The 24,867-nt window shown below is 38.8% G+C and overlaps 1 protein-coding gene across 1 annotated transcript in view; it reads left to right on the forward strand.

The window, feature by feature from the left end:
• The window catches only part of unc79 (unc-79 homolog, NALCN channel complex subunit), a 354,164-nt gene that overhangs the window by 154,161 nt on the left and 175,136 nt on the right, over positions 1-24,867 (forward strand). The window contains exons 16-17 of the mRNA XM_076275011.1: positions 11,430-11,553; positions 12,367-12,504. Coding sequence (XP_076131126.1) covers positions 11,430-11,553; positions 12,367-12,504 — 262 coding nt within the window. The remainder of the gene's footprint in view (positions 1-11,429; positions 11,554-12,366; positions 12,505-24,867) is intronic.

The raw sequence follows: 24,867 nt of genomic DNA on the forward strand, positions 1-24,867 counted from the left end.
ATATTTGGACTTTATATCAAAAAGAACTTGTTCCATTTACCATGTAACTCTATGGAATTCTAAAACTTTGAAGCTCAATATCTCAGAACTATTCAAAACGCAGATAGAACCTTATTATTCTAAGGTAGCGAGATGTTTAGGCCTCCTCCAATACTGGCAGAGGCTCATAGGTTGCAGATTTGCTTAGTGGCCTACCAAGGCTCTGCAACGAGACGCGACATGGGAGATGAATCATCGGTCTACTTGCACTGTAGCCTATTCTACTTTCTTATTGCACACTGGAGAGGAAAACATGCTGGTAGGCTACGATAGGCTACTTAATTTACACTTTATGTTACCTTTAGTGTGCGTGTGTGCGTGCGTGCGAGGGGTTGCTGAGTGAAACATCGGAATACACCAATTCCGCAACACCATCTCTGATAGTAGCCTAGGCCTAAACAAAGCAGCATGCATAGAAGCAACTAGGCCAAATTACTGCCTGAGGAAAATTTGACTATTTCAAAGTGTGCTCGTTTTTTTCGTATGTAGGTAACAATGTAGGCTATATTTTTTTTCATTTGATTGGTTCAACCGCCACCCGCCCGAATTTAATTTAAATATCACATTTCTTCATGTCATCCGCCCGATCCGCAGTTTAACCGCGGAGTCCGCGGCTGTAACCGCGAACCGCACATCTCCATTTCCTATACAGGTATGTTTTCAGATCTTTTTAAAAAATATTTACTGAACTTGCCTGCTTGATGTACAGAGGCAGGGTGTTCCATAGTTTTGGGGCATAATGGATAAAAGCAGCTTCTCCACTTTGCTTGTGGAGCACTTTGGGTACAATTAAAAGATTAGAATTGGATGATCTAAGTTTCCTTTGTGGTTGATAAAGATATTAAAAGCTCAGAGATATATGACGGTGCTATGCCATTCAGAGCTTTGTAAGTAAGTAATTAACATAACCTTAAAATCAATTCTATAGGAAACAGGGAGCCAGTGCAGTTCAGCCAACACAGGGGTGATGTGTTATTTCTTCTTGGTCTTAAAAGTCTAGCCGCAGAGTTCTGTATAAGTGCCAATTTCTTTAGATGTTTTTTGGGGAAGACCAGTGAAAAGTGTATTGCAGTATTCTAACCTGCTAGTGATAAAGGCATGAATTTGTCTTTCTGCATCTTGTTGAGTTAAAAAGGGCCGCACTTTGGCAATGTTTCTCAGGTGGAAATAGGCTGTCTGAGTAACTTTACTGATATGGGGCTTAAAACTTAACTCTGCATCTAAGATTACACCGAGGCTTGTTACTTTTGGTTTGACCTGGTGTGCCAAGTTCCCCAGATTACTAACAATGTCTCGCTTTGGTTTTGGTCCAACCAAAAGTACCTCTGTTTTGTCATCATTTAGTTTCAAATTTTTTTTGCTCATCCACTGATTAATGGAGGTTAGGGAGGTTCAGTGAGGGAGCAAAGGCCATCTGGGTTAGTTGGCTCCACAGAAATATACAATTGGGTATCATCTGCGTAGCTGTGGAAGTTTACATTATGCTGACTTATGATGTTTCCCAACGGAAGCATATATAGGGAAAAGAGCAGGAGACCAAGGCAGCTCCCCTGGGCCACACCAAAAGGCAAGTCATGTTTTACAGACACATGATCTCCTAGACTGATATAAAAATCTCTGCCAGTAATGTAGGTTTGAAACCAGTTTAGAGCATTATCAGAGAGACCCACCCACTTCGCAAGGCGGTGAATTAGGATGCTATGATCAATGGTGTCAAATGCCGCACTCAAATCTAGAAGAATAAGGACTTTGTTTGAGTCAGTAGCCAGTCTAAGATTGTTGATTATTTTTACTAGAGCCGTTTCTGTGCTGTGATTTGATCTAAAACCTGATTGGAATTTTTCAAGGATACTGTTTTCGTTGAGGAAGGTATTTAACTGATTACAAACAACTTTTTCAAGTACTTTGCTCAGGAACGGTAGGTTTGATATAGGCCTGTAGTTGCTCAGATTAGTATGGTCAAGATTCGACTTTTCTTAAGTAAAGGTTTCACAACAGCGATTTTAAAAGCAGTTGGAAATATACCTGTTTCTAACGAGGTATTTATTACCTTGAGAATAAAGGAAGCTAAGCTACAGTATCAAATACATTTTTGAGGAATCTAGTAGGGATTGGATCCAAAGCACATGTTGAGGAGCCGGTTTGAGTTATAATTTTACTAAGCTCAGATTGAGTAATAGTGCTAAAGAACCTTAATTTTGGGGGGCTGTTTTTGGGTGTACTATCAAACATATTACTTGTGTTACCAATAGCCTCCCTTATAGAAATTACTTTGTTTTTGAAGAAGTCTGCAAATTCTTCGCATCTTAGAGAGGATGCCTGACTGAGTGTATCAAAAGGTGTTTGATGGGGGTGCTGTGGCGCAGCAGGCTACAGCGCCGTACCATACACGGGTCCGAGTGCCCACGGGGTCCCAGGTTTGAATCCGACCTGTGGTCATTTCCCGATCCCACCCCATCTCTCTCTCCCACTTGTTTCCTGTCTCACTCTCCACTGTCCTGTCCAAATAAAGGCAAAAAAGCCCCCCCCCCCCAAAAAAAAGGTGTTTGATGCAATAGCCTATCAATGGTGGAGAACAACACCCTAGAGTTTACACTGTTTTCAACAATTACCTTAGAGAAGTGGTTCCTTCTCTCATTCCGAATAGCTCTATTATAATTTGCTATTTTTTTCTTTTAGAAAACCTGTAACTTAGTTTTTCTCCATGTTCTCTCAGCTTTTCTACATGATCTTTTTAGATCATGGATATTTTCGTTCATCCAATGTGTCAGTTTGCTACAGGGCCTTTTTTTTTAGTTTTTAAGGGTGCCACTCTGTCAAGCAGAGCACCTACAGTGGGCATTACTTTCAAATGGCCACTTCAGTCACGCATTACGTGGTGTGAAGCTGCGTGAAACTTTAGTACCACTTTCAGCCACTGTGCGTCGCTCTGCCACTGTACATCGCTCTGTCAGTAGCCTGCCTGCCGCCCCTTCTGAAAAAGCAGGAGGCTACCTTTAAACATAATTGTTGCCGAGAGGAATCCCAGCCTACGAATTCAATAACAAAATAAATCATGCATAATTAAACATTACCTCGATTTAGGCTACTTGGGTATGGCTTCAGGCTGTGGTAACGAAAATCGAAATCTGCTTTTGATAGCCTACCTGTGCCGCTCCACAAAACAAACAAATATCTTAATTTGCTGTCTACGTTATTGTCAGTGTTGGGGGTAACACAACTACGCAAATCAAAACAGTGTCTTGTGCAAGAACTGTTCATGCAGACTACAACTGGCGCGGTGTAGCCTACACAACTTTGTTCAAAATTGATGCATTCAAGTTAACTTTGCAAAATTAGTGTTATAGCCTACTTATCACAACGTTGTCAATCGCAAACGCTAATTTATTCTAACGTCTCTATACGGATCTACCTGCTTCATTTGCAGAGGACGAAGAGAAAGCACCTTTTTGATAATTGAGCCAGTAGAGAAATAACTGTTCAGAATTAATCTGTAGCCTTGGGTAGGCTTCTGCAGAAAACAATGTTGTTGCCGATTTAATGCTATCTAGCGACGTTTTTAACAGGCTACGCAATAGAGGCTTAGACAACTATGACCCACGTTTTTGGTTTCGTAAATTAATTTGCCCTACTTCTTGACTGCAATGTAGTCAATTGACTGCTTGACATGTAATTTTTATTTTTCTGTACAATAAACAAATACATCCGCACAACGGCGGCTGTCATCAGCCGGCCTTAACGCACTGCGCCACAGAATTGACGGCTTGTATGGGTGAATAGGGGATACATAACAATAGAGTACACAACTGTTTCACCAGCACATTTAAATGACACGTGTTAAACATTAATTCAAAGCAGTGGTTAATTTACAAGGTCAGTCTATATGAACCAATGAATTAACTTGATGACCCTGATAAAAACAGATTTCACGGATTAAACTAAGGTAGTCCATCATTAAGTCTCTGTTATGTGCAGGTGTGCCCATTCACGTGCTACTAAACGTCATTAACCACCTTAGTCCAGACTACTGAAGTTTGGAAACTATCATGGTCCATCATGTAGGCCATTAGCAATCTGTTTATTTTATTTTATGAAGCCTATACAGTAGATCACCTTCTCACTTGCAATAGACAGATGTAATAGCCATTAGTCAAGTATTGAGTATAAAGCAATTAAGATAGTATGAAGTACTTTTTGTATAGGCTACTATCATAAAAATGTGTTAAAACGAATAGCAATTTGCAACTTGACAAAACACTGGATTAAATATCGTAGGCACAGGAGAAAACGTGTACATCCATTGGCCCGTGGGGAGATCACATGCCAGTTGCCTCTCCCTTCAGTGCTATGACTCTGATGACTTTGTCCAGGCCTCAGGCCCCTCCTCCTCCTGGACAATAGGCCAGAGGTGGAAGGGTGTTGTTGGGGGCAGGGCCGGATTAACAATTCATAGAAACACACACACACACACACACCATGACACAGAGCATTTTCAATTCAAAAGGGAAAGCACTGCTCATTGCAAAATGCAGAATGCAGAACCTTTAAAGGTAAACAGGCCTATAACTTGACTAAAACTGGCCTATAACTTGACTACAACCGTGCAAAACTGGTACACCTGTTATTATCTGAGCAGTCTCATGTATGTCCTCATTTTGCGAATGCGAGGACGATATGAGCCTGTTGCATTTCGTTAGATGTCCGAGTCACGCATAATGTTTGAAAACCACTGGCTCGTAATCACAATAATTTAACACCCGACAGTTGGATACTTATGTTCCCATGCCTACATTTTGGTGAGTAGCATAGAGATCGTTAAAAACAATAAAGTATGGCTCTCCGTTTGGGACATCGAAAACTTATATTTTTAATAGGTAGACTACCGTCGGAGATGCTGACTTGCAACGGCCTCGGGATAACACGTTATCTCCACTATCATCAGTCAATGCCCCCTTGATCAAAGTGGGGAATGAAAGAAAAAGTTTGAGAACCACTGGCTGCAGTCCAGAACACACAGAATATTGCAACAGAAAGGTGCCTTTATAATCAACTACTATTTGTTCCAACAGCATTCAAACAAAGCCATACAAGTGAAAAAAAGATATTCCATAAGAAGTAAAATAAAATACTGTTACTGTAGTAACTGTACCACATTATCCCAAGCTTCAAAGAGCTCCCCACGTCTGTGACAGTCATTGTTTCAAAAGGAGTAATTTCGGTTTTGTCTGAACTGGCCATTATAGGCTACGTAAAAATAAACAAGTATCCCCCATCCAATGATATCGGCAAATGTTTGTTTTCCAAAGTAGCCTATGAATTTCACTTCACCATGCACCTTCGACAATGAATAGCCCATTACACTTATGTTACTGTTAAACGTAACTGGTATCATTACAAACATTATTCTGTGTCCTAAAAACTGGCATATTTTATGGCATTATGTCATGTAAGGTCGTTGCAAAATCTAGAGAAATGTGTGAGGTGGTCAGCGGGGGACAATTGAGACACACATTGGATTCCATTTGTAGGCTTCACTTAGCCCCGGTGAGTGGGGGTCGCTATAGGGTGTGAAATGCGTAATGCGTGTGAAATAGCACCATTGAGTACCTATAACGAAACATCCTACAGCTTAAATTATGTAAACTTCCCACGACTTCAATATTTGACAACATATCATGAATGGTACTTCAAGTATGTGTTATTTTAGACATATAGCCCAGCAGCAATCTGTCTTGGTTCATGTCTGTTAACAAATGATTGACGTCAAGCGCGTATCTCGCGGTTGCATCCATTACAAACAAACATGCAATGTGAACGTCTGGGATTGGGGAGAGCACTAAATGCTCAACTGAATAAGCACGAAGTAACTCCGTGATAACAGGACGTAACAGGAAGGCATTTGGCTGAGCAACGGAGGTTAATATGCTCTATATTTTGCCCCTGAACCGCACCAAGACGCTTGTTGTTTCTGTGTAGACAGGCCCTTGCTACACTGGACACGCAACTGTTCTGTTCCTAGAGCATGTGCCTTCCATGTCTATAATCTGCAGCGATGTAGTAACTATGGGCTGGTCCGCGGAACCGCGAATGGTATTTTCGTGAGGCAATAGAGAGCAGCCCTATGTGGTATATGAGCACTCATTCAATATGTGTGCGCGTCAGCGCTAGGGCTGGGATAAACGATTATTTTTTATATGATTAATCTAGCGATTATTTTTTCGATGCATCGATTATTCTAACGATTCATTTTTTCAGTCTGATTCGATTATCTCCCCATTAAGTAAGGGATAATGGACGACACGGTGGTCTGTTCACAGAAGTTAATGCACGGTCGAGGTTGTAAAACGGCCCCGACGCGAAGCGTCGTAGTGCATTAACTTCTGTGAACAGACCACCGTGGAGTCCATTATCCCACTTATTCCACTGTTGCCACTTGCGTTGTGTTTATTTCCTGTTACAATTTAAACGTTTTAATCGCTAAAACTGTCTTGTTTGTAGAACTAATTTCTTCCGACACATATCAACTAATTTCTCAACTCACAGGACAAACTGCCGTTACTAGTTCTAAATGGATGGTTGCTACGGCCAAAGGCCAGTCGTTAGTTCTATCTCTCCCGTTGTCAAGCGGGCGTATCCCGAGATTCTGATGAACTTTGAAACTTTGAAACATCGCTATTTTACTTAGCCTGCTGTCATCCATCTAGCTAAAAGCCACCTCCATCATATGCTACAATGTTGCAATGTTCTGAACGTCTGCATTTTACAGCTCGGATGCAACGTGATGGTTCATTTAAACTTCACAACGAGTTCGGCGAATTAATATACAAGTGTGATACGGCCAAAAAATGGATCTACTTCATAGGTGTGCAGATAACATACGGTTAATGGTTGTTCTAAATTATGTAGGACAATGGGAAATTCAACCAAGCAGTGGAATAATTGACTAATAACAATTTATACATGTTGATTTACATATCTGAATGAAAAAACATGAATTCCTTAACATTGCAATATATGTTTTATTGTTCTTAAAATTCCAAAATAAAAGACTATACAAGTGCAAAGTAATGCATTCTTAGTCAGAGTAGCAATAAAGTTCAGTAGTGTATAGGGCTAATTGAGTCCCTGTCACTTTAAGACGTTCGTGAGGGAACCCTTGCAATTGTAACACTAACACAGTTAAAAGGCTGCTGATGTGTGGATGCAATTCATAACGTAGTTATTTCAAATAACGGTTCATACTTCTCCTTGGGACAAGCACCTTTGAGTCTTGGAAAACACTTTTCCATTTAGATCGGGATTTTGCAAACGCTCAGTGTCAGAGTCAATAAAATGAGCCCTGCATGAGTAATGACATTGACAAGCAGCTGTAAGTAAGCATGCTAAACTCGACATCCAAACAGTATTCTAACGTTAGCTTTGATATACTGCTTGATTGCATAACTTAACTTAGTACATTGAGGAGACTAAACTATGTTGTGATAAGACCTTAGCAGAGTTAACTGCAGCGGTTTTGAACAAATTTACGCAGCATGGTCACGATGCTAAGCGGATTTAATAGAAATTTAGCCCGCCGTGTTCTATGCAATGCTTCTATGTGGTAGGGGTGGGCATATCGATCCAAATATCGATAGTATCGATACCAACATTGGTATTGGTATTGGATCGATACCAACTTGATGGGATCGATACTTTAATTTCAGTTCACTTCCAATATCTCTCAATTTGTTCAAAATGCATTGTTCCTGTTTCACCAAGAGCTAGCCTACAGTCAAGCAAACACCATTCCTTTCACATCTTGCATGCTCGCTTTGCAATGTTTCGTTGCTGAAATATAAATTATATACAGTGAAAATCATAAAATCATTAGCATATTGATGTTTTATTCATGTCATAAATCATTACACACTGTTCGGCCCCTACATTAAAGTATAAACTGCTTTTAGTTACAAATATCAGTATCGGTATCGGCAATACCGGCCCTATATTTAATTTGTATCGGATCGAAACCACATTTTACAGTATCGCACACCACTACTACGTGGCAACAACAGTCCTTCAACAATCGTAAATATTTTGTTAAATGCACACAGAGGAGGGGCAGCGGGCTTGTTACGAGAGAGAGTGGGCGGGGCAAGGAAAGGCTGCGTGTGTAAAAAGCGCAGCTCAATGAAAGGATTTTATCTTATCTTTAAATTAAATAGTACAACATAGAACATCAATGTGTGACGGCCGGTTTTGATCTCGTGGCCCCCAGCCACAGATTAGCCAACGTATGGGAGTCAACACTGAAGGTGTAAAATTAAACATATTTAGTGGCACGCGTTATGCTTGACGAATCGACGCGCATATTTTGTGTCAATGCGTCGTCGTCATCGATTACATCAACGCGTTGTCCCAGCCCTAGTCAGCACAAGTGAAACTGCAAACTGAACCACTCCCTACGCACTGCTTGTTTTGTTAAGGTACTTCCTTTTACTGTCTATGGGTACTTCTATCCCTCCAAACTGTGTTTAAATGGTCAGAATTAAAAAAAAAAAACTTACGGAGAGAAAACCCCGGACCCCGTTAATATGCGGAACCGCTCTTACACAATTCTTCCAACGTCCCTGTGTGTTTTTAAATAGCCTGTCAACAGACTGGCTTTGTAGACCTGAATCACTAATGAGTATTGAAATGCTGTCTTGCTTTAGCTACCAATAACTGGGCGTGCAAAATATATCGGCATAAAACAGCTTTCTTATATTGTCAAAACGCTAAAAAGGTGCAGTCTAGAATCATTGTGGAGACATGGAAAGGCTTGGTAGATATTACAGTATATAAGAACCATTTTGAAAGCTGTGATAGTAAATAAAGATGTTTCCATTGATTATTTAAAAAGGGTATGAATCATTTTGGACACGGCATTTTTCATTTTTGGATTTTATGTGTCTACCACATTCTCTTACAACATTTTGGCACGTGGCAGTATCATTTTCAGTCAGAATAAACATATTGGTCAAGATAAAATCAAGATTAAATCAAAACATACCGTATTTTCCGGACTATAAGTATAAGTCGCATCAGTCAAAAAATGCGTCATGAAGAAGAAAAAAACATATGAAGAGTTCAGATGCAAAACCCTCTAAATCCGTCTGACTACTTTTCTTTTAAATGAGCATTTAAATTCAGGCTCCTATAGGTTTTTGCCTATAAATCGATATTTCAGACCAGGAAGAGAGTGGTATTTAGTGGGTTTAGAAGTTAAATTATTTGATTAGCGTATACTATGTGTGGAAAGCATCCCCTCACCATCTTTATCTCATTTTTGACATAGGTGGTATTTAGAGGCTTTTGCATCTGAACCCTTCATATACAGTATATAAGTCGCACTGGACTATAAGTCGCATTTATTTAGAAATTTATTTCACGAAATCCAAGACCAAGAACAGACATGTAATCTGGAAAGGCAAGTTATTCAACTACACAATAGCACACAGAACAACAGGCTGAATAGGTGTCCGGTAGGTATGTTAACGTAACAGTTATTCAGCTACACTCTTTAGCCAGCTTGATGTTGGTTATCTTGGTGACAAGGAAATTAAAATGTCAGTTCCTGGTTGCACAGTTTGTTGTGATGTCTCCTTTCTGCCAGATGTGGAATATTAATGATGACTAGACGTTGGTTTGCTTACCCTCGTTTGAACTGCCGTTGTCCTTTGCTGTGTAATTTTTTAGCTAGATGCTAGCGATTAGTGAAATGCTAGCAGTTGGCTGTGTTGAACATGGGAAGTGCCTGGGAAGCTGAATAGGCTAAATTAACATAACAAGCCAGTGAATCACAAGCCTAGATGGCCCTCTCGCGGCTGTGGACGTTAATGTTACCTTGGTTCATGCAGAGTAAGTCAGCAGGAATTAACATTTAACAATATGTTAAATTATGTAGATTTTGATATAAGTCGCCAAACTATAAAAAACTATGAAAAACCAGCCAAACTATGAAGAAAAGTGTGACTTATATTCCAGAAAATACGGTACACACACACACACAAACATACACACATACACTCTAGATATTGGATGATCTTGGGTGAAATGTAAATGAGTAGCCAGAATTAAAGTTAAAAAGTTTAAAGTTAAAGTTGAAAGTTTAGCAGACATTGTTATTTGAAGTGACATGGATTTGCAATGGCAGACTCCGGAATTGATCCAATTGTAGCGATCTATCTCTCATATATTCCTCCTGACCTTGTTGAAATATCTTTGAGCAAGAAACTGCTCCAGAAGTGCAGGTTGCCACCTTCATGGTAGTCTCAGCAAATGGGTGAATGTGAGACATTGACTTGTGAAATGCTTTTGTGCTATTGAGTAAGAAAGCACTGGATACATGGATAAAAAGTCCATTTACCATTTACTTGCAATTTCTTTTTTTTTTTTTTCAGTTCCGCCACCCATCATCATTAAAGGACAGGGCTTACAGACAAAAGTAGCTATTTGTGATTTAGAGAGATGTAGGATGCCTAGAGATTTAGAGAGATGTAGGATGCCTTCATACCTATTTTGTTCTGAATCTCGGGTTCAATCAATATTCATGTGTTTATTGTTCCCTGGGTTCGTTTCAGTTTATTTTGTGTTCACATGGCAACATTTGAAGCGGAAGTGGAAACAAATGATGTAAACATATCAATGTCAACCCACATCAACCCAATGTCACATGTCAAATGCAGCTAAGAAATTCAGCCGTCTTATTATTTCCCTGGCCATATTGTTTGTCCCCGTCTTACTTTTGTAGTCACAGAAAGCCACATGTTAATAAACTGGTATAGCCTGTACTGTGGTTCCAGAAGGATGAAGCCCCTTAAAGGAGAATTCCGGTGTGATATTGACCTAAAGTGTATTGAAACATGATACCGAGTGTGAACGTATGTCTCATAGCCAGATTCCAAAAATAATTCAGTGGAAATGCATGGATTCCAGTTGCTGCTACTGGAAGAAACTGGAATCCATGCATTTCCACTGAATTATTTTTGGAATCTGATCCCTTATCATACCTGTTCATTTTTACTCGTCGCTCGACTTATCGTGACTAAATTAAAGATGGCTGCAAACGCTAAACTTCGTGAAGATACTGTCTGTATAAATCGTCTTGTAAGTAAACTACCAGTGCTTTTTCAAAGTTCTCAATGTCTCGTTTTAAATGTCAGGGCCCTTGGAAGTCTACCATAGACATACGTTCACACTCGGTATCATGTTTCAATACACTTAAGCTCAATATCACACCGGAATTCTCCTTTAATTGAGACACAGTGCAAAGGTTCCTGTCTGAATGTATTTCAGTTTCTTATCTTGGTACTAGTGTGAAAAACATGAATGTTCTTATTAAGACCACCTTAATTTCTGTCATTTTCTAGTAAGATGTTTGATACAGAGTTGTGTCCCCTGCCATTCTCCATGGAGGAAATGTTTGGCTTCATTAGTTGCAGATTCACTGGTTATCCAGCATCTGTACAAGAACAGGCTCTACTATGGCTACATGTGAGTACACACTTTATCATTTTCTTTGGATAGACAAATGCTGAAGAAAATACCAAATCGAAATTCATTGTTAACTTTGTAACTTGGGTTGGGGTATTCACAACATGGGCAGTTCCTTATAGATGAACAAGTATTGGTTTTGGTAACTTGGTAACACACATTGGTTTGGTTACTTTGATAACTTGGTGTGAAGTGTTTGATTCCCTTCTGACTGACACACATCCATTTGCAATGCACATAGTACAATATACATAATGTCTTAATGTATTAGTTGAACAATTTTGGCAAGCTATTGTAATCTGTGTTGTCCAGGCTTGAACCTGTCGATACTTCTGTACACCTATAAATTTTTTCTCCTGTGTTTTCCCTATTCCATACACTATTTAAATTAATATCTTGTTTCGGTTCCTTTTCACTCTATGCTACCTGCTCTTGTCTTTATATAGTGCTATAGATAAATTGTACTAACCTGAGAATTTGCAATATCTTGGACTGGGAGGCATGCTAGCAATAATAATGATGATGATAATAATGTTTGAATTCTTGCTGTTAACAGAGGGATAGCAACAAAAGGCCAATATTAAATTATTTTGAAACCTTTTTGGTTAGGACCCCAGAAATTGTCCCATATTTTCAAAGCTCAATGTTGACAGCCAAGTATGCACTAGTTTGTGTGGTTTAAAAACTTACTCTACCATCCAAACATCACACATGATGTCTTTTCCTGATAAACTGTTTGACATAAATTAGTTAGTTTCGCTGCAGACCAGCAATAAACACACTGGGTGTGTGGACATGTGTATGTATGTGCAGGTTCTATCTGAGCTGGACATTGTGGTGCCCCTGCAGTTACTGACAGGCATGTTCTCTGATGGTGTGAACTCCTTGAAGGAGCTAACCAATCAAAGGAAGGCGCATACAAATGATCTTTCAGAAAACAAGGTTCGGCGGGTAAGTAGTATCCCTTAACTTCTCTTCTCAGACAAAACCAACATGGTGACCACCAAGGTACCACAATGATCTCAGTAAAGATTTCAAGTTTTTGCCTGAAATTGCACTGTGCCTAATTACAAGGGCATTGTTCCCACCTCTTTTGGGGTCAACCATCAAATGCTGGACCTCTATAGAAAGCTGAGAACCTGTAGTTTTCGTAGGAAACAGTCAAAATAACTGTGTGATGTACTGACAAAGAGTTACAGAGGCTAGAATATAGTTTTTTCTTTCTGCCGGATTACAAGCATCTCTGAACTGACCACATTTCAGCCCTCTAGGTCAGTGGTTTTCAAAGTGGGGGCCGGGGCCGCGAGGGGGTGCCAGGGGGGCCTCAGCAAGTTGGAAGGAAAAATAAAAGCAACAAATAAATTAGGGCCGTCAAAATAACTGATTAATTTCGATTAATTAATTTGAGAAAAAATAACTGATTAAAAAAATTAGTGCAGATTAATCGATTCCATATGACCTTTGACCCCGAGCCGTTCTAGTCAGTAAAAATTAGACTGTAAAATGAAGGGGAGAGAAGAAAACGTGCTGCCTAGATCATTGATTGGAACATTTACTTTTAAAAAACGGCCTGATGGTGTTGATAAAAATAAAGTGTTGAAAATAAAGTCCTTTGCAATGTCTGCAAGTGTTAATTTATTTTCATTGTGTCCCCTAGGTTATAGTGCTGGGCGGTATACCGGTTCACACCGTATACCGGTGTATATTTTCGTTATGATATGAATTTTTAATATACCGCCTAGGCCTGTCGCGATATTCAATAAATCAATTAATCGCATGATAATTAAAATTAGCTCGATAATTTTTCTGGCCGCGATAAATGCCATTTGCTTGTTTGTTTTCCTCGTCTCTCTCTCTCCCTCTCTCGGGTCCTTAGAGTAACGATGAGTGAACCCTCATGTCAGTCACTTGTCAGTCGCATGGTGTGTGGGGAGGCGGGACTACTGGCGTATCCTACCACAGAGTGCAGCTAAAAAGCCGCGTGAGAAGTATACCGGTAGGCACTAGGCAGAGAGAAAGCTAGTTGCGAGTTCCAGTAGGCTACGCCTAATAAAGACAAAAAAGATGGAATTGTTTCTAAGCCAAACGCGACAGCTGCAGTGTGGGAGCATTTCGGATTTAAACCGAATGCCCGTGGTGAACCACTGAACGCGTGCGAGTCGGTGTGTCGCATTTGTTGGAAAACAGTCGCAATTAAAAGCGGCAACACAACAAACATGCATATGGATCGATCTAAAACACAATCATCCGCTGCAGTTTTCCCAGTTGGGGAAAAAAAAACACAACAAGTGGGCCGTCTTCCTCTTCCCGAGGAAAATTCTCAGAACGACAATATTATCGCTTATCGCAATAATTTCTGAGACAATTTATCGTCCAGCAAAATTTGTTATCGTGACAGGCCTAATACCGCCATACCGGTGTATTTGATTAGGCTACACAACATTTGGAACGCTGCGCTGCGCGACAGTGTTTCAGACGGGACTTTTTTCACACGCACGCATGGTGTCACTGTGAGGGTAAACACAAAACACTTTAAGTTTTTCCCCTGAAGTATGACCCTTAATAATACCTTAAATTGTTTCTTTAGTTAAGGAAAAACGTTAAGGGATACTGCATTGAAAAGGATTTAGCCTACAGTCACGAAAATTCTATTGAGATTGTTAAACAGCTGTTACTAGCTGGCTAGTAGTAGGTGATGTCGTTAGTTAGCAACCCACCGAACACAGTGAAGTTTAATGATCTTATCATTCATCTCACCTTAAGAATATTCGCTGAAATTATCCAGGTACCTAGCAAGTAAAGCATGTTATAGACATGCACTGAGCAATACTAGCTGGCTAGTTAGAAATGATCCTGACTGTCATCAGTGCACCAAAACGAACTTTTTTGTTAATGTTTTGCCTAACGAACCGAACCGAAGCTCATGGCAGGCTAACAAGACATCCACATCCACATGAAGTTAACGTTAGCCTACCACTAACGTCATGTAAACCACACAATAACAATACATTTCTGATAGGCCTATTTGACAGAGTAAGCATATTAACAGAGAGCTTTTATTTTAAATTGTATCATTTTCAAAAAAGTATAATTATTGCAAGTTGCACTACTTTTTGTATTGGTTCTATACAAGATGTACTTGTGAAATTTGCACAGTAAAAGTTCTGTATTTTGACTGCAATTGTCTTTGCATTCTGATTAGATTCTTCATTAGAATCATGAGTGGCTCTTTGTAAACAGCATCATTTTCTGGGGCCATGCAAAACTGCATTAGCCTACCACCAATGTGGAGTTATTCTACATCATGACAGTAAAATAGACCATCCTTAGTCAATGTACTGCAGAAATTACTCTCTCAACCTGTAGAAAATGCTGTGAACATCTGATTATGCATGGAAAAAAAAATACCGTCATATACCGTGAAACCGTAAGAATTTTGAAAAATACCGTGATATACATTTTTGGTCATACCGCCCAGCACTACTAGGTTATATCTGTGGCCTGAAATGTCTTGTATGTGAAGCACTTTTGAATTTATTTCCTCAGCATATTAGGTCATATCATAGATTATTATGGCCATTATTTGAACAGTGAAAATAATAATAAAAGAGTTTTTGAACTTTAATGTCACTAATGCTGATTATTGAATTATTCATTTGAATACTTTCACAGCAAAAATATATATGCGATTAATTTAGATTAATTAATCACAGAGTATGTAATTAATTAGATTACTTTTTTTAATCGATTGACAGCCCTAAAATAAATACATCTAAATTTTTTTTTAAATATACCTATTACTATGAGGTACATTATATTTCCCATGATAATGACTGGGAATAATGGTAGATTGATAGCTCTCATATAGCAGAAAGCCCCAAATACAATTTTTACACACTGTATGTTCCATAGCGAAGTACTTGTGGCTAAAATAATTATTAGGATTAGCTTAATGTATTTTTACATTTGCCGTAGTATTGTCAATGGGTTTAATAACACATCAAGGGGGTCCTTGTCCAGAACCTAGTGGTATTTGGGGGGCCTTGTCGTGGAAAAATTTGGGAACCCCTGCTCTAGGTCACTTTATATCCCTTAGAAACACAACTGAGCCCTAGCACCAGGTCTTGTGAAGCTGTGTGCAAAAAGTAGATCAATATAGAATGAAAATATGAAAATATGAGTGCTTTAGACTATTATTTGCCAAGGTATGCCCATGCGTTTTGTAAAATGCCTATGGATACTCCCCATAGGACTTTTTGTTATCCAAAATGCATACTGACAATCAAATGCTTACTGCACATGAACCCCTTTGTGTAGAAGCATAATCCTGGTCTCAAATGAAAGGTAACACTTTGAGGTTTCCTGTGGACTATTTAGATTGTATGTCAGATGTTCTGATATAGACTGACTACACAAAATATGGAATAATTACAAAAAAGTCTCTATTTTTGCATTTACTTTGTTGTTTCAATGAGTGTGTATAAGATAGACCAGTGTTTCCCAAACTTTTTTTCTGGCGACCCACTTTTTAAAAATGATAGACCATCGCGACCCATTTCACTTCAAATCTACCCCAGGGTTGCCACCTGTCCAGGATTTTCCTGATTGTCCAGGATTTTCATGGTCTGTCCAGGAAAATAAAAATCCTGGACACTGAATGTCCCGGATTTTTGTACATGATGCGCAAAATGTGTATTTCAGTTTAATTGAAGCGTGCCTACGTCCATAAATGTATGCACAGCCTTATTGGCTCTACAAAAATGACGTAGCATAACATGGGTGGTGGTGGTGGGGGCACGCACCGTGGAGGTTCATTAGAAATGGTAAGGTGGAGACGGAGAGTGTGTGGGACAAGGAGAGACAGAGAAAGGAAAGTTTATTCCACATAAGCAAAAAAGCAGAACCTAATTATGTATTCCCCCTTTTTTCTTAATACTGCCCCCAGGTGTCCACGACTAAAAACTGTTGAAAATATAACAAAATAATAAAGGTCTGCTATTAAATAAAGCAATTAACTAAACAAATAACTAGAAATTGTCATTCTTACTAATTTCAGCGTGAAAAGTTGGAAATGACTACTGAAAAGATACGTTTTAATGCGCATCCGAGAGTAGGGGAAAATCTCACATGTTGCGCAGTCGTCATTCGTCAGCATAGTAAGCTGTTCCTTTATTTCTAAAAAAAATGTTGTAGGCTACGTTGCGTTGCAGACAAATGGGTCCATAACACTGTGGACGTCAATTCCAATGTAAACAGCAAATAACTCAAGTCGTTATATTGTATTGTTGTATTATATTATATTGTATAGTCGTTATCAGAACAAGAGGCGTTTGCGCAATAGCCGGAAGAATGCGCCTTTACTTTGGAGTTAGCGAGGTAGAAAACGAGAGGAATAGTGTTTAAAATGCCCATTTAAATTGTACACTATAATGCACTGTTGTGCATTTTAAATCAGAAATAAGAATGTGAGGAGGTTGTTATTAACTTTAAAGATTGCATCTGCAATCGAAACTGTATGCAAATTGAATGGCCTTATGTCCGGTCTATGGATGTCTGCTTTAGTTGACAGCACGGTCACTAGATTTTAAAGTTGAGGAGCTGGTATCTATTAATGCTCGTGCAAATAGGCGGATGCATGTCCCTTGCAGTTTGCAACTACGAGGTACATGGCAGGCGCCCCACAGAACTGTTTCATTTTGAGAGGTAGATATCCATGCTGGCACCCCCTCTGCGATGCGTTCGTCCCCCAGTTTCATGCGCCAGTTTCATGAGCTTTTATGACAAAACCGTGACTGTGGTAGTTAACAATCTACATCCTTATAGAAAACTGTTAGCTTTCCTGGTATCAAATGACAAATGGTATCAGTTAGGCCTATAACACAACATAAATTGTGCTGGCGACCCAAATAAAATCTCCTGCGACCCACCCGTGGGTCGCGACCCAGACTTTGGGAAACACTGAGATAGACTATACATCTGTACAAATAATATTGGATAATACAACATGAATATTCAATTTTTGTGAATATTTCAGTACCCAATATGTTGCATCTACTTATTGTGCTGCAGCTACACTGCAGCCAGAAGTCAGGGTAGCACCAAAAGCGGAGGAGGGGGGCATTTTGGATCAAATTTAATTGAGACATAATAACATTAATCTGAGAATGTAAATCATACAGATTGTACATGAAAAAAGTTGTCATTTTTGGATTCCAAAGAGTCAAAGCTTTGAAATGGTGTATAACATTGCAATACGTAAGGGATAATGTATAGAACGCCGGTCATTATTGGGAAAATAAGTCCCGACAGGGCGAACCGGACTTGTTCCGCCCTGAAGGGACTTATTTTCCCATAATGACCGGCGTTCTATACATTATCCCGCTTATTATACGGCTACTTGCCAAAACGAAAAAATAAACTCCACGATATGTCTCTTTACACTTATTTGTTACCGTTTCGTCGTGGCTTTTGCTGAGAAACAAATAGTTCGCAACACACGCTGAACCAGGGCTCGAATTATCTTTTTGTCTTTAAGGGGGTCTCTCTCTATCTCATAAAAAGTTGCCACACCCCGCGCATAGCCTAACAAGGCGATACAATGAAATAGCCTATAGGCGCAAGTGGCGCTTTTGCGCAGTACAGTATATGCGCACGGTAGGCCTAGGCTTTACCTTGACACACGCACACAACAGACATAGATTTTTCATAGAAATTGATTACTTTTAATGCATTTTTAACATATTATTGATTGTAATATCTCATTTCAATTTCACAATACAAAGAAATAGACTAAACGAAGTCTGTGCCATTCTCAATTTCACAACGTAACTCATTTAAACCAGACCACCGTCTCAGATAGGCTATCCTCACTGTCAAACACAATAATGCATGTAGTGTAACTTATACACAGGGGGAAAAGCACTAACTGGCAGAAATGAATAAAGCCAGCCAAACTAGGTTGTAGTATTAGGCTAATGTGTTAGGCTAATGTGGAAAATTAATAGACGAACAATTTTGGAGTTTGCACTGAGATATTGTCGGGTAGCCATTGAATATTCCGACATCAGAGATTGCTAACAGGTGTTTCAAAATATCTGGAAACTTTCCGGAACTCTGAATGGCAGAGGATAGCTACAGATCATCAGACAACACAATCATTGTAGGCTGCATTATGGGCCATAATTTATGGCTTTGTCAATCAACATAGAAGAGGTGAAGCGCAAGTTCAGCAGCAAACAGGACTTTTCAGCAGTGTTGTGCCAGTTCACAGCTTTTCTGAACTAGCTCAAGTTCAGTTCATACATGCTCAAAGTGAACAGTTCACGTTCAAAGTTCACAATTTTAATTCTGAACTAGTTCAAAGTTCAGTTCATTTTACTTTTTTCGTGAGATATTCAAATAAATACTTTTTCTCACACTACGAGCTAGAAATCACTATAGGCTACGTTCTTTGAAGCTGCTCATTGTAGACATTTGCTCATGACACTGCAATTGTGGGTTTCTTACCAGGTGATGAAACTTGCAGCAGTACAGACAAGGTAGACCAGTCTCCGTGCAATCACTTCCACTAGCCATTTTTTTTAAATTGCAGCGCTTTCTCTCACTCTCGTCATTGGTCTGTCTCTCTCTCTCTCGCTCCTCCAGCCCTCCGCGCTCTCGTCGTTGCCTGCTACGCGGCGTTGCTATGCCTACCCCGCTCTGCTGCAATTTCACGGGTAACGTTGTGCGGAAGCCAGTATGCTATTCAACTATTCTCAGCCGGACACTACGTTGCCCGCAATGCATTGCGCACACAATGTCAAAACCATTTCTGTCTGGTGATACATGATTTAAGCGGCACCAGCAAGAATACAGGAGGGAGGAACTTTCTCTCGTTGTGTTTCAAAAGAGAAAGCAGATGTCACTCAGTTTTCAATGGAAAACAAATTCCAACGTTCATTTACAGTGATGTCTGCCGTTCATGACACATAATGTGAACTAATTCACGTTCAAGTTCTTTATTAAAAAATGTGTTGCGTTCAGTTCAACGTTCAAGAAAAAATGAGCGTGTTCAATGAACGCGTTCTTTTGAACTCGTTCACGCACAACACTGCTTTTCAGCACGTATCAAACAAATGAGCGGTTGTTTAAGGTTAAATTACAGATATTCAGATACAGATATTCAGATATGAGAGACCCCCTCAGGTTTTTGACTTTGTTGCTTTCATGGGAGCCAGTCCTCACTCTATGGGAGCTCGGCTCCCTCTGGCTCCCACGTAATTCGAGCCCTGCGCTGAACTTCAAACATTCTTTAGAACACAGCTAATCAACTGTCTGCTTTCACTTTTGAATGAAGTTCCAATGCAAGAAGTGACCAGAATACTTGCGGAGTGATATGATCAGCAGCACAAAACCCGTTGCCATTGACAGCGGTAATTATATTTTTGCAGCGGTAATTACATGAATTTATTTTACCGTAGAATGTTGGGAAATCCCATTCAAGTCAATGGAGCGTTCTACTAGCATTGTGAAGAGCCGTATAATAAATAGCAATATGGTGCATACAATTGATTTAGAATGTTGGGGGGAGGTGGGGGAGGGGGGTAACCGTCCCGCCGGCGGGACACTGAAAATTATTGGGTTAAAGCTTGCAAAGGTTACTTTTTTGTTGTCCAATACAGATCATAGAAATATATTTTAAATAGATTAAAACATATATTTTTAATGAGGTTCAAGTACATCTATGTTTTGTTCATTACACTGAAGGTTTTATTAACAAAATAGACATAATCAAGAACCAACCGTAACATGGCGATACATTTTTTTATTATTAATTTTATTCATATTTGAATGGAGCAGAGTTTTGGCGGTCAGGTTGGTAGCAGCCAAACCAACAGATACCCTGTCTTTGCTGAATTACTGAAGCAAAGCAGGTGTGGGCTTGATGGGAGACCTCCTTGGAAAACTAGGTTGCTGCTGGAAGTGGTGTTGGTTGTTGGCCAGTAGGTGCCACTCTTCCCTCTGACCAAAAAAATCGATTCCAATTTTTGATTACTAGGAGCATTCGCCTGCAACATCCAATCGAAATTGACTGTAAAGCTGCCAAACAGGAAGTAGGGACATATGCCAGCAACCCTTTCACGTATTGGAACCAAACTTGGTACATGGACTCGTTACTCCATTGCAAGGATGCACAATACATTTGGTGCCCTTTCACCCCTAGGGTTCACTTAGCCAAGGTGTTTTGGCATATTGGACATTTTGTTAATGCACATAACATTTCACGCATATACCGGATTTTCAAAAATGATACTGTTGGAATTCTTGGATCAAGCCAAGTTTAACACGCCCTATGACATTCTGTAATATTGGATTTACCCACATATTGGATTTTAGTGCAAGCGAAACCTTTCAGAGGTCACACATTTTATTCGATCTTCACAAAAGTTGATGTACATGATCTTCAGACCATTCGTCACAAAAGTTCCTGTAAGGAATTTTGATTTTTGAAAGTGTTCGCCCGTCACAGTCAATCAAGCCGCGAAGCTGCCAAACAGGATGTACACGGCAAAAAATAAAATCTAACCAAGTGTTATTAATCTTCTATTCATTTTTGGTATTGTTTTAAGTATGAAGAGACTTACCTAGCGCTCTCTCTCATTTTGACTTCATTTAAAGGAGCGATTTGTAGGATTGTTACCGAACATTCTGTAGGCCAAAATCAAAACACTTTTACAGGTTTTACAGGTTATAGTAATGTTTTTACATTTTTTTTTTACAGTTTTTAGTAATGCTTTTACAGTTTTACAGGTTATAGTAATGTTGTCAAATAAGCCATTACTTCAATTCATCGTGTTTCCTTACTCTCTGACGACATATAGTGATAATTTTTGGAATGGTTACAATTTATTTTCCATTATTTCCTACACTGCAAAAACTGCTTATCTAATAAAATCTAACCAAGATTATTAATCTTATATCAAGTAGAGCCCGACCGATAAAGGATTTTGAAGGCCGATACCGATACAAATATTTGTTGATTTAATCCGATATTCCGATATATCGGCCGATATATATATTTTTTTTTTTCAGAAACGCGCAACAAAACATTAACAGATTTCCCTAACATTAGTTATTTGTAGTTATTTATGAGTATTGACTAAAATAATATGATAATGCATTTTAAAAACAAACTTGTTTATTTTAAAATAATATTGTCACAGTGGAACAGAGGAACATCGAAATATATTAAAGTTCTGATAAATAAAATGTATAAAAATAGAAACTTAAGATATGAAACTTGATATGAACAAAAACACAATAACAACAACAACCAAATCAAAGTTACCAGTATTACAAGACTTGGTAAGCTTCATAAATATAACTTTGAACTAAGACTTAATAATTACAAAAAATAATGATGACATTATTACTATCATCATCATTTGTATTATCATTAAACAAGATAAAGGTCACTCCTAAATGTTTGAGTGTGCGTGTGTAATAATTAGTCCCTATTGCCTTAAGCTACCTTATAATTACAATGTCAGCTTGCTTATCCCTTTACCTGCACTTTTAAAATTATTTCCATCAAGCTACATCAAACCATTTTCAATCATCAGTTGCTGCCTGCCTTCTAAAACCTACTACTTAGTGATCTAAATCCATTATGTAACTCGTTAATGCTGCGGCTGAACGACAGTCTGAAACGCACACTTGGCGTCATTGGATTTCACACACGTGTAAAAGAAAACCTAACTTTTATGCACAAGCTACGTTTTGCACAAGCTACGTTTGATACTTTTTCTCTATGTCTAAATGTTCACTCCTCGCATGTCTAACTTACATTTTACAATGCAGGGACTGTAACTACAGATATACTAGTTATAAATACAGTAATCATTACTTTATTTAGGCAGAATAAGTTCGTTGTGGTTTCCAAGCTCATTAATGTTAACGTTAGCGGTCTTTCACTGATATTCATGGCATTAGCTAGCTTTGTGGTTAGCTAGTCTATGATGAGCCATAATTTAGCAATGGATAGCGTCATACTGCAAATTGTAAAACATACGCTTTCAAAATAACAGGCCGGGGAGAGATGATACGTCTCACTGCTATAACTGTCACGCTATTAAAGAAATACATCTTCAGTCACATTGTCAAAAGTTAAAAGGACAGACAGTCAACTACACTGTAACAACGTAACGTAACTAGAAAACGCAATTCCAGGGAATTACCAGTGCATGAAAATGCAAAACATATGGTGTGAAATATATTGTTAAAACAGATGATGTGCTAATTGACAAAAAATGACTGAACTAGGTAGATGAGGTTTAATATAGTTGGAATGACTGAACTAGGTAGATGAGGTTTTATATAGTTGTAATGACTGAACAGATAGGTGGATAGTTTAAAAGGTTAAATTATTTGCTAGGTAGACGAGGTTTAATATAGTTGGAATGACTGGACAGTTAAATAGGTGGATAGTTTAAATAGTTAAATTATTTGCTAGGTAGATGAGATTTAATATAGTTGGAATGACTGAACTAGGTAGATAAGGTTTAATATAGTTGGAATGACTGAACAGTTAAATAGGTGGATAGTGTAAAAGGTTAAATTATTTGCTAGCTAGATGAGGTTTAATAGTTGGAATGACTGAACGAGGTTTAATATAGCCTGGGCACCTGGCCTAGGATTCTAATTGCTTAACGACAGTCTTAATAGAGCCATATTGTATGCTTAAAGCCTGAGACAGAGTATATAGTTTAAAAAATGTAGATAGTGTAATGGATGTTGATAGACAGAAAGTTGAATGGATGTTGATAGGCAGATTGTTTAATGGATGTTGATGGATAGTTTAATGGGTGGATGAGTGAATGGTTTGAAGAGGATGAATGGATAGAAAGTTGGATGAAATGTGCCTTATATCCTTGTAGAATGGAGAGACACAGAGAGAGTTGGCCTAGTTCAGCAGAAAGCAGTTGATACAGGTGCAATCAGTTGAACTGATTCTTTGATGGGGCCTAGATGAGCAGCTGGAAGTTGATACAGGTGCAAATCAAGTTAATTAGTCCATTGTGATGTCATCAGCCTAACGTTAAGTCTATGGGGAAATTTTGAGTAGTTTTTAATAAATAGTTTAAAAAGTATAAAAGTTACAAAGATGAAAAATACAAAGCCCACATGTCCTAAGTAAGACCTACGTAACATAGTTTGAATGAAGTTTCTACGTTAAACGGTTGAAGCTGCATTATCTGCGTTAGAAGAAGAATAATAAAGCTAAGAATAAGAAGCCTAGGAAGAACAGTACAGTGCATTTTCATGCACTATAATAATTCGGATAACAGTAGAGTGCATTTTCATGCACTCTAATAATCGTAAGAATAAGAAGACTTGGAAGAACAGTATAGTGCATTTTCATGCACTATAATTACTAGCTAATTCCGCTTCACTCTCGGCTTATTTAACAGCAGCAAAACTGGACATTGTTTTCACAAATTTTGTCATGCTTATTTGAGTTAAGAGAACTGATGGGGATGTTCTTTTAATTGTTATTCAAGCAATGTATGTCTCGTGACCAAATCACCATGAACACACTTAACTGATGATCTCACTCGCGGATAACTGGTTCTCTCTTGCCCGACTCTGGCTGGATCAGCACGTTGCAGGATGTGTGGCGCCTTATACACGAGTGTTGCCAGCAGGGACGGTGTAGAGTGCCCTCTGGGGGACAAACTATACAACGCCAACATGCATGACATGGTTGAAGCATTCTCTGGTTGAAGGGTGTTTCGTCCGTTTTTATTTTATTTTTAAAATATTCATTTATCGGCCATTATAAATGCCGATACCGATAGTTTGGAAAATGCCTAATATCGGCCGATAATATCGGCCCGCCGATAAATCGGTCGGGCTCTAATATCAAGATAAAAAAAACTAGTTTATATTGTTTTCAGTATAAAGAGACTAACCTAGCGCTTCCTCGTGAAATCATTTGACTTAATTTAAGAAAAGTTTGACTTATTTTAAGACATCTCATCCTGAAAACAAGCAAATTTGTCTGCCAGTGCATTAAGTAAATTTGTCTTGATAAGACTCCTTAAAATAAGTCAGTCTCCCATTTACTCCTAAAATGCCTACTAAAAACGCCTATAGAATCCTATGGCATTCTAGACTAAATAACCTTATTTCCTGAGGGTTTTCTGAAAAAAATACAAAACATTGTCAACGTCTACCAAAATTTAATATCTAAGCCTCTGTAGCACCTAGAAACATGAAATAAAAAGCATGCTGCGCTACGCAGCAACCAGCGGGAGATTCAATGTTGCGCTATGC

The sequence above is a fragment of the Alosa pseudoharengus genome, unplaced genomic scaffold (genome assembly GCF_046254945.1).
Source record: "Alosa pseudoharengus isolate Yale_2024_CS ecotype anadromous, Long Island Sound unplaced genomic scaffold, YU_APseudo_1.1 YU_APseudo_1.1_scf_8, whole genome shotgun sequence".
Classification (NCBI taxonomy): domain Eukaryota; kingdom Metazoa; phylum Chordata; class Actinopteri; order Clupeiformes; family Clupeidae; genus Alosa; species Alosa pseudoharengus.